The following is an 11,429-nucleotide window of genomic DNA, read 5'->3' as shown; positions in this document are numbered from 1 at the left end:
CATTTTTTTAATGAATTTATTTTCCTAGAGAAAATGTATTCCAATAATTTTGACCACCCGTATATAAGAAAATCGGAAAACATTTCCGAGTAATTTCAAACCTAAAAATATGGCACATCGTTTTCATGAAATTGAGATGAATGGATGTCTTTAACCTTTCTTTTGAGTTTTGACATTTATAAAAGAGATCTGGAGTCAGAGATGAGGAACCTAAAATATTTACATTGGAGAAAGATGAGACCAATTATATAATAAGAAAAGCAGATACAAGATTTTTCTTTCAATAACAAGCCAGATAACTACAAATCATCATCTCTGGAATGGGAAGCGAAAACTCTTCCTTAGGGTATGCATTATTGAGGTCTCTAAAGGAAACACAAACTCAATTTTTTAAGACACCTTTTTGAAAAGAAAAAAAACAACTTTTTAACTTAAATTATGGAAAGGTCTCTATCTCAATTCACTATTTCGAATCTTATATCGAGGTTTCTTTGTTCCAAAACACATAGAAACCAATTTGGAAGCATTTATACAACATATATGAAATAATACAAGAAGAATCAAATCAAGCAACAGAAATAAACACAAGATCAACTACTACTGGGTAGAAGATTACACACAATGTAGTATTGCACCTTTTTACAAGCAATAATCATCAAATATACATTTAATACAAGCTTCCTTTCCCTAGAGACTTCATTATTCACAACATAAATATAAAAGGATACATAGGAAATAAACTTCATGAGAGTTCACAATTATTCTCGTCTTACGCAGGAGTTTAGGTGAAATATTTACAAATTGATGTACACATGATAGGTAATGATATTTACTAGTTTGTGTCTTGTACGTTCTGCAATGACCAGGATGAGTATGCAGGTTTAGCTGCTGAGATCTGAACTCGTATCACCTCATGTACCGCACCTCGATGAAGTACCCCAAGAACTTCTTCCTCCTTCCCGGTTGCAAGATCTTCTAAAGAGACGGTACGCGTGATTAATTCATCACGCAAACGAAAGCCAAACAACCACCTCCCAAGCTTCCACCATTGTACACGCACTTGCCTTTGTGAGATATTGCAGTCATTTAGGATTTCCATGACACATTCTCCCTAGTAGAGAAGAGTAAACATCAAATAACTTCAATAAGCTGATTCCAGGTAATAGAAACAATTCATAGTCCATGAAAATAGAATTTTGCTCAACAACAGATGAACAAGAGGGCCTTCTTAAACTTGTACTAACTCTGCAACTCTTCGAAGTGTAACTTCTTCCATAACATAGACCTATTTGCTGATACTAGATCAAGGTAAATCACTGTTATAGATAAACACAGACATTTTTGTCAATTGCACCATCCACAGAAGATGGAGAGCGCACACAACATAAGGCAAACACTAACTGGAAGCAGCTTCAACCAAATCGGACTCTTGCTAACCAAAAAAATCATAGTTGCTGCAGTGACACATTTTTACACGGTCTAACTTACACCCATAAGCTATAGATTTTAATGTCTAAATAAGCTTCAGTTGTACTAGGTAGGAGTTTTGTGATCCTCAATATAGTAGGCGGGGGGGGGGGGGGGGAACATATTAGTTAGATTGTATTTCAGCACTTTAGGATGCAATATGTCTATCAGGAGAAGAATCAATATTTATACATAAAATCTAACAGGAGTCGCACATGCCAATTAACATCTCTTGTATCTAAAAGAAATAAATCAAGCATTGAATAACACAAGAAAGAACCAATAAGTGAGTGACCTAAGTTGCGCGTACTCTTCACTTTCGATGCCGCAATCGTGTCGGGTTCTCCAAAAATACACTACTTTTGGAGAATAGACACAGACCCATTGACATTTTTGAAGAGTCCAAGCAATAAAATAACTACTTTACTCCACTATCATGATTTGAGATTTACTAACTTTTTGATACTTCAACTAGCTAGAATACAACCTCAATCTATTTACAGTGCACAGTTAAAAGAATTCTACAACCCCTCTAAGGAGAATAGAAAGTTTCAAACCACTGCGAAAAGAGTGTGCTAATATGAGTCAAATAAGAGATCTAACTCTTACGGCAGCTCAAGCAGTACAACATAAATAAAATATGTCATTTATTTTCCAGTAAAGTTCATCATGTGGAAGGATTCAAGTGGTACAACACTTAATTCACTAACAACATAAAATGGAAAAAACCGGTGTCAACAAATTTGTAACAAAAGCATTAAACTGATGGAACAAATTTGTAATGGAAGCAGGACATTTGGTTAAAGTAGTTACCGGCAAACCAAGCCAAATAAGGCAGTAGTGCAAACCAATCAAGTTGAGCAGCACATTGTGCTTGGATTTAAGGAAGAATGTATGGACATCTTCAAACCCAAAAAGGATGGAATCCAGATCTCTAACTGCTTTCAGATAATGCCCCACCTCAATCGACTCAAATGCCAAACATCGATTGACAAAATCAATTACGCCTCCCGCTTTTCCTGCCATTTCATTGTGCTTCCTAATATAAAACACTCTCCATTCCTGCAGAGACATATAAAAGGCGACCGAGTGATCAATCCAAACCAAAGTGGGACAGATTTGGGTCAACGTAAAGAAGCCAATAAGTGATATGCATCTACTTATACTAACCTCATGGGGCTGGTTGTTATAAGATGAAGACTCAATCTCCAGAGCAAGAGCAGGCCATCTTTTTTTACAAAGAGACTCCCATATATTATCAGACCCACACAGTGCCCACCAAAACCGAGAGCAACTTCCCAAAGAGCAAAGATCAACTACCTTCAAAATTATAGTTCAACAACACAATTTTCCAAAACCCAGAAATCAGAAAGCTAGTTAATTCTAACAAAGTAGCAAAATCAAGAAAACAATTTCTAACAACAGACAATCAAAAAATGGATAAATTCAACCTCTTTAAGGAAGAAAAAAAAGGAGTACCTGAAGAGAAGAAGCTATTTTGAGGGCAATATCATTGGGAATTGATGCTTGAATAGACAAGGATGAGTCCATTGAAGCTCAGAAATTTTCAACAAAGCTACGAAACTGAAGTAAAATGCGTGTCCCTTTGGGAAAAAGAGAGGATGTCTTCCATCCTCCTACGTCATGAAGCACGTACTAATCATAACCTTACCCTCATTTAGTTTGAATACAAGTTGTTATTAGATTAGTTATGATGGAATAAATTATTTTTTATTAAATATTTGATTCGTTATATTTAAAATAATATACATTGTATAAATTTTAAGAATAGATTATTTATTTACAAGAATATGCTTCACTTTATTTAATTTTTTATATTTTTTTTGCAAATTTTAGTTCCGATTATTCAATATTCATTTTTAAAATAAAACTTTCATCTTGTTTACCTTAAATATTTTTATGTGTGCATTTTCATGATGTCTGCATATATTTTAAAATAAAACTTTCTTCTTATTTAATTTTAAAATAGAATTTTTATTTTAAGTTTGTTAAAGTAAAAAAAGGATTTATGAGAAATCAAAATATAAATAAACATAAGAATTAGTCAAATAAATTTATAAATAAAAATTATATTATATAGTGTAATTTTTTAATTGAAAAAATATGAACAATTATCACAAAATTAAGGAGTGAATGTTGTTATATATAGTATTAAAAATAATGCAAATATATATGAATGTGAAAAGTGAGGTATAAAAACATTTAAAGGGATATCTTTGTCATTTACATATTTTATCTCGGATTAGTATACCACCCAAGAGGAGGAATAACTTATCCCGATACTATTTATTAATCTCAGGATAAGTTCTCCCAAACATGCTAACCAAACACCAACTTAAGTGTTATTATAATTTAGTAAACTTTACCTAAATCCCATAATGAAAAAGTCTAATTACTATACATCCCTCATTGTATCAAAATTATTCGATTTCCCTTTTTTTTTTTAATTTTTCTGATACATTAGTTATGTATCTGATACATCAATTTAGCTGTAGAATAATTAATGAAGATCATCTATTTATGGATAGTATCTTAATATAAGGTATGATTAGTTATTTAAATCAATTACTTATCTAATTAATGAGATTAATTTGGTTTTAAAAAATAACGGTTGTGTACATGAAGATTCAAGCCCAAAAACAGAGCATAAATTCAAACCAAATTCGATTTCAATTTTTTTTCCAGTTTTGCTGATATATAAGTTATGTATCTGATACATCAACTTTAGTTGTATAATATTTAATGCATATCAACTATTTATGGTTAGTATCTTAATGTAAGTTATGATTGGTTCTTTAATTGAATTACTGATCTAATTAATGGGATTAATTTATTAAAAAAAGCAACTGTTATGTTCGTGAAGATTCAAGCCAAAACATAGAGCATCGTCTCGAATGGAAAAAATAGAGCATCAATTCAAACCGAAGTCGATTTCAATTATTTTTTCAATTTTGCTGATATATAAGTTATGTATCTGATACATCAACTTTAGCTGTAGAATAGTTAATGCACATCAGCTATTTATGGATAGTAGATTGAGATAAGATATGATTGGCTCTTTAAATCAATTACTGATCTAATTAATGGGATTAATTGGTTAAAGAAGGCGACAGTTATGTACATAAAGTTTCAAGCCAAAAAACAGAGCATCGACTCCAAGGAAAACAACAGAGCATCAATTCAAAACAAACTTCGCGTTTCATCAATTAATCGATATGAATATCCCGATACTACTGAGACATTCTGGAGTTTGGCAATCCGATGTTAGTTATGAACAATATAAAAGTGATGGAATCATTGTCGATGACAATGTATCTTACTCAAATCTAAAAGCAGCAATCGCTGCTGAATTGAGTGTGTATGAATCAGTGAAAAATATTAAAATCCGATACATCGTTGAAGGTAACTCGTCGCCAATATATATTCGTAATGATATGGGTGTTAATCTTTACATAGAGTTGAAGAAGAAAGAGTCTGGTTTCATAAATTATCCTCTGTGCATATCAAGCTCTGATAAAAAAAGATGTGAGATAAAATCATTCGACAGTACATCTGGAGCAATCGTTTGTGCCGAATCAAACACGAATGAGTCCCAAATTTTTGGTTTAGAAGAATCTGGTAATGTTGCAAATTATTATATAGTAGAATTGGATTTGACGAACTACATCGCTAATACAAATGGTGCGGAAGTGAAGGAGAATCAATTCTATAAGGACAAAGCAACTCTAGTTGACGTAATGGCCAAATACAAAATCAATAATGAATTTAATTTCAAGATTAAAAAATCCGACAGTAAAAGGTATGCGCATAGTCTGCATTTGAAAATTTTGGTTTTGGATATTATCAAACAATATGTATCAGATACATATGAATGTGTGTATCTGATACATGCTTAAAAAAATTATTTTTTCTTGTCATGATACATCAAAACTCTATTTTTGTAACTCAATTAAAAAATAATCGTAGTTATACTTTTAAAAAATATTGCTGTCAGTATGTATCAGATTCATATGAATGTGTATCTGATGCATGTTTGTTTTTTGTTCATGATACATACTAAGAAGCATGTATCAAGTACATGCGTTGACACACTTCCTATCAGAATATCCCTTTGTTTGGTGATATTACATATGAAAAAATGTTGGTATGATACATGTCATTTTTTTTTTATAAAAATGCAGTTATGTGTTATTATGTTATTCAGACGGCTGTTGTTGGAGAATAAAAGCTTCATGTTGGAAAAAATTCGATATATTCAAAGTTAGATATTTCAATAGTGAATATTCATGTGCACTGAGAGATAGGATTTTCAACAAAGTTCATGCTACAAAGGCTTTTGTTAGTGCATTCACAGCACCTAAATTGGTTAATCATAAGAGAATTCTCACCCCTAATGATATACGAGAGGATATTAAATCAATGTATGGAATTGATATTACTTATCAACATGCATGGCGTTCAAAAGAGCATGCTTTGGAGATGTTAAGGGAAAAACCTGCTGATGGATATAGACAGCTGTCTGTATACATACATATGTTAAAAACCATATATCCAAATTCATACATAAGTATGCACAAGTCACCAACTGATGAGTTCATGTATTTCTTCATAGCGTTAAGGCCCTTGATGAGGGGGTTTCAGTTTTGTCGACCAGTAGTTATTGTTGACGGTGCGCATCTTGATGGATCTTATAAAGGGACGTTTGTATCATCTAGCACACTTGATGGGGCAGGTATTACTTTTTGATACTGTTGGTTATTGAATAACAGTGTGTCATCTCATTTGTCACATTTGTTGTGAATCTGATGAATTCTAATAACTATTATATCGCTATTATTGATTTTTTAGGTTGCATATTGTCGTTGGCGTATGGTGTTGTTGATACAGAAAATGATGCATCATGGACGTGGTTTTTTTAGAATTTCAAAAATGCATTTGGTGAGAAGGACAATATGTGTGTTGTATCAGATAGGAACGAAAGCTAATCAAGAGTGTAAGCATGGTATTTCCCAATGTTCCTCATTTTGCATGCATATGGCATATATGGAAAAATGTGTGTACTAAATACAGAAGGAGCAAAGCTGTACTAAGTAACCTCTTCTATTCAATGGCCAAGGCATACCGAAAAGATGAAGTCGATAAATTAATGGCCAAAGTTGAAAGAATCAATCAACGGGTGACACAATATTTAAAAAATGTAGGATACGAAAAGTGGTCAAGGGTTCATGCCACTGTCAACAGGGGTAGAATGATGACTTCTAACATCACAGAATGTATTAATGGATGTCTTGTTGAAGCACGAGAGCTGTCTATAATTGACTTTTTGGAGCAAACAAGAATGTTATTTGGTGCTTGGAACTACAAAAATAGGGAAATAGCATCTTATACAAAATATACTTTGGGTAGAAAATTCGAAGATATCCTAGTTTCAAACACGATCAAGTGTTCGAGAATGAAGGTACACGACAGTTATTTTTAAGTAGATAAGTACTTGATACATAGTTATTTGATACATTAGTTAGGTATAACGTGTGCTAATTATATACTGATACATCATTTCTTATACATCAGTTCTGTTGTTGATACATCAGTTGTGATACATATGTGTGAAGTTTATTTCCTGCAGGTTTTTGATACATCAGTTATGTATAAACTGTGCTAATTAAAGACTGATACATCATATGTGTGAAGTTTATTTCATGTATTTTTTTATACATTAGTTAGGTATAACATGTGCTAATTAAATACTGATACATCAGTTCTAATACATCAGTTCTGTAATTGATACATACTTTCTGATACATATATGTGAAATTTATTTCCTGCTGGTTGTTGATTCATCAGTTAGGTATAACATGTGCTAATTAAATAATGAAACATCAATTATGATACATAAGTTCTATAGTTGATACATAAGTTCTGATACATATATGTGAAGTTTATTTCCTTCAGGTTATTGATTAATCAGTTATGCATAACATGTTCTAAATATATACTAATATATCAGTATAGATACATTAGTTGTGTAGATGATACATAAGTACTAATACATATATGTGAAGTTTATTTATTGTAGTTTGTTGCTTCATCATTTAGGTATAACCTGTGCTAATTATACACTGATATATCAATTCTGATACATCAAATGTGTAGTTGATACATAAGTACTGATACATATATGTGAAACTTGATTCCTGCAGTTCGTTGTTTCATCATTTAGGTATATCCTGTGATGATTATATACTGATACATCTGTTCTGATATATCAGATCTATATTTGATACATGAGTTCTGATACATATATGTGAAGTTTATTTTCTGCAGTTTGTTGCTTCATCAGTTATGTATATCTTGTGATAATTATTACCCTTTTACATCATTTCTGATATATAGTTGTGTATGTGATGCATAAGTACTGATACATATATTTGAAATTTATTTCCTGTAGGTTGTTGCTTCATCAGACTATCTTTATTATGTTTATGAATTAGGTATAAGATACATTGTGTGTCTTGAAAGAAAAATATGCAATTGTGGCAGATTTCAACTAGACGAGATACCATGTTCACATGCAATTACAGTGTTGAAAAGCAAGAACATTATTAACCTGCACCCATACTGTTCTGATTACTATAAGCCAGAGGCATTGGCAAATACTTATGAATTACCAATGGTTCCAATGCCAGATAAGAAAGATTGGTCTGCTCCGAAGGAAATGTTGGAAGAATTTGTCTTGCCACCAATATACAAAAGGATGCCAGGAAAACCAAAGAAAGGGAGAAAAAAGTTCGCTAGTGAGAAGATAATAAGTAGCACAAATTCTTGTGGACGTTGTGGCCACGAAGGCCATAACAGAAAGACTTGTAATTTCATTCCTAAAGAGATATGATGTTTGTGGTATCCCGATATACATTCTATTTGAATCATATAATTACATCTATTTTTATTTTATATTTGAGTTTGACACATGACATAAACATACAAATCTTTTCAGTTGATATGTATCAAGATTAGTACATTCGATTTTGATACATTAAATATAATGTATCGAGATACTTAAATCAGCAGTTACATTTAAAATGTTTATAATTGGTGAAAAACAAAATTGTACATTCTACTGCTACAATTTTTTTTTTTTAAAAAATACACAACGTCCATCGTTTCTCCTTGACTAGGAAAAATGAAATCTCACATGGGTTTTTTTGGATCGTTATTTTCCCAAACATAAATATTCTTGTCTTTTCGACAACCATAATTCCACAAGAGTTGTGGGTGATACATAAGATCTTGTTTGATATAGGTTGTAGATGTACCATATGCAGTAAATCTTGATACATGCGAATCTGATACATAAGCAAGATGTATCATAAATATTAAATGTTGAGACATGAAATTCTTATGCAAAAATTAAATATATCAGAATCAGTAAATGTTGAGAAATGAGAATCTGATACATATGCATGATGTATCATAATTAATAAATCTTGATGCATGAAAATTTCATACACAGATAATATGTATCAGAATTCGCAAAATGTGACACTTATGAATATGATACATAAAAAAGAAGTATCAGAATCATAACATCTTTATACAAGCGGATCTGATACATAAACAATATGTATCATAAGAATTACTATTTTGTAAATGAGAATGTGATACAAAAGTATATGTATCAGATTCATTAAAAAATGGTAAATGTTATTGTGATACATAAGCAAGATGCCCGAGCAGTCAAGTTTGATACAGTAAAATATGATACATAAACTTTGATTTTATATTCGAGTTTGACACATGAGAAAAACATACAAATCTTTTTAATTGATATGTGGAAAGATTATTACATTTTAGTTGCTTACTGATTCTGATACATTATAGTTAATGTATCAAATACATTAAAAGTAGCAGATACATCTAAAATGTTTACTATCACAAAAAAAACCTATTGGACATCAATCAGTTCTCCTTGGCTTGGAGAGATATCTCTCCTAGTTTTTTTTGGATCGTCGTTTTCGCTAACATAACCATCCATGACCTTCTGACAACCATATCTCCACAAGAGTGCGGCATATCTTGAATGGAAGAATTTGGCATTTAGTCCAGTATTTGGAATAGAAATTCCATCATTAAGATATTCAGCAAAAATGGCCAGAAAAACTCTACAATCCTTGCAAAGAAAGGAATACACAAGTTTAAAAAAAGTAAAATTGACATATTAATGATTTAGGTATACATAATTGTTAATACTCACAAGCTGTCACTTTCCTGTTGCGCAATTCCTTCAACGTATTCAACTGCAAATGGGTGATATGGTTCAAGCATGTTACCTGTTGATTTGTCCTTGTATGAATCAAGCGACGACCAATCAGTACATTCGTTGTTGTCAAAGAAACCATTATCTTGCAGGTATGTTGGTAGCATTGCTGCTATCTTTTTGATCTCTTGGGAAGGGTTGCTACTTCTTCATCTAGGTGATGAATCATACACACGTATCAACCTCTTTTTCAACACAATTACCGCAAGAACCCAATGAAAATCCCTGTCGCAGTTTACTGGAATGTATACCTCATCTACCAAATGCCAGGGTAACCCGGCTGGTATTGAAAAACCTTTTATTATGTTCTTCACAGATCTCTCGTGATGAGCTGTAACAGTGGCCCTTGCCATATCTTCTTGGGTAGAAATATCAGGTGGAATGTGATAGTAGCGTGTGTGTGCAGATTTGATAAAAATTTTAAAAATGCAGTTTGTCGTTGTGTATCGATACTGATTGCTCAACTGCATCTTCGATTTCTTTCGAAGGTAGTAAAATATTACATCAATGTACTGCACATTTTAAGAAAGTATTAGTTATATAACAACAAATTGCATGTATCAGATTATGTATGTATCAGATGCATTAATCTCTATATATCAGATAGTAAGTATGACTTGTATCATATTCTTTATGATAAAATTTTTACCTCATCGTTCCAGCATATGTTCGGCTATGACATTAGGTAGAACCAGTTCTTATCTTTAGGAAATGCCACTACAAAGTCCATTTTTTCAAAGCCAAATGAAGAGCACTTAGATCTATAATGTTCCTCATTCGGTTTCCTGAATGGAAGCTTGTATTAAATAACATAACAAATATAATACACAATTTGTATGGATATAAGTTGTATATATCATACTTACTTGTTGCCATGCGATTTTAGTAGTCCTTTATCTATCCATTGAGAGTAGTCTGTGAAAATCTCGGATGGGGGATGATAGCATATATCAAAACCTTCAAAAGGGTGTGTCTAATGCATAACAGATGACAATTTTTTCTTATCTTTTTCACTCGACCCAAAGTTTGAAAGATACGGCGATTGTAAGATCTTCGAAGGAATCCTACTTCTTCGAAATAGTGTCTTCGCATCATCAGACAATACATTGGGTTTTGATGGAAGAGTGGTAGGTAACTGGCTATCGCGTAATAGATATTCATCCTGAACTACTTGGTCATGACTAACAACGGTCAATGGCATGGCTGGTAATGGAAGTTCGTATATTAGAGCATCTATCACATCCAGAGTTTTGGTCGAAAATGGTGTTGAAGTATTGGATTCCGATGTGCTTGATTTGATTTTTTCTTTTTCAATCTCCTCAACTTACTCTTCTACTTTGTCAGTTTTATCAACGGCTACTCTTCCATCTTTCTTTGCAGTGTTCTACATGTAATGTATAACGTCATTACAAAACTTATTAATGTTGACTTTATCTCAATAATGTATCTGATACATTACCTGCAATGTATCAAAATCAGCAATAAGCTGAACAGTATCTGCTCTTTGTGGTTCCATTTGGTTTGCTGATACATCCTTCAATTGTGGTGTAATAATGAATGTTTCCGGTTCCTACAAATGTTAAAAAAACAATTACTTAAGAAAAAAATTGTTGATATGATACATTAC

The 11,429-nt window shown here is 32.1% G+C and overlaps 1 protein-coding gene across 1 annotated transcript; it reads right to left on the bottom strand.

Moving 5' to 3' along the window:
- Nucleotides 1-565: 565 nt before the first annotated feature.
- LOC129887278 (uncharacterized) lies at nt 566-3,106 on the bottom strand. Its single transcript, XM_055962311.1, has 4 exons — nt 2,947-3,106; nt 2,638-2,787; nt 2,281-2,529; nt 566-1,111 (listed from the first exon to the last, which is right to left on the bottom strand). Exons 1-4 carry the CDS (start codon nt 3,016-3,018, stop codon nt 833-835), a joined length of 750 nt encoding a protein of 249 aa, XP_055818286.1. The 5' UTR covers nt 3,019-3,106; the 3' UTR covers nt 566-832.
- Between the last annotated feature and the right edge of the window lie 8,323 nt (nt 3,107-11,429).

Source organism: Solanum dulcamara, chromosome 4, assembly GCF_947179165.1.
Source record: "Solanum dulcamara chromosome 4, daSolDulc1.2, whole genome shotgun sequence".
NCBI lineage: Eukaryota > Viridiplantae > Streptophyta > Magnoliopsida > Solanales > Solanaceae > Solanum > Solanum dulcamara.
This window is presented reverse-complemented; position numbering and strand designations above follow the sequence as displayed.

Excerpts from the sequence above, each read along its gene's own strand:
- LOC129887278 (XM_055962311.1), bottom strand. The coding sequence starts at position 3,018 with ATGGACTCATCCTTGTCTATTCAAGCATCAATTCCCAATGATATTGCC. Across the intron at positions 2,530-2,637 it reads ATAACAACCAGCCCCATGAG|GAATGGAGAGTGTTTTATAT; the intron begins GTTAGTATAAGT and ends ATGTCTCTGCAG. Across the intron at positions 1,112-2,280 it reads TTATTTGGCTTGGTTTGCCG|GGAGAATGTGTCATGGAAAT; the intron begins GTAACTACTTTA and ends CTTCTCTACTAG.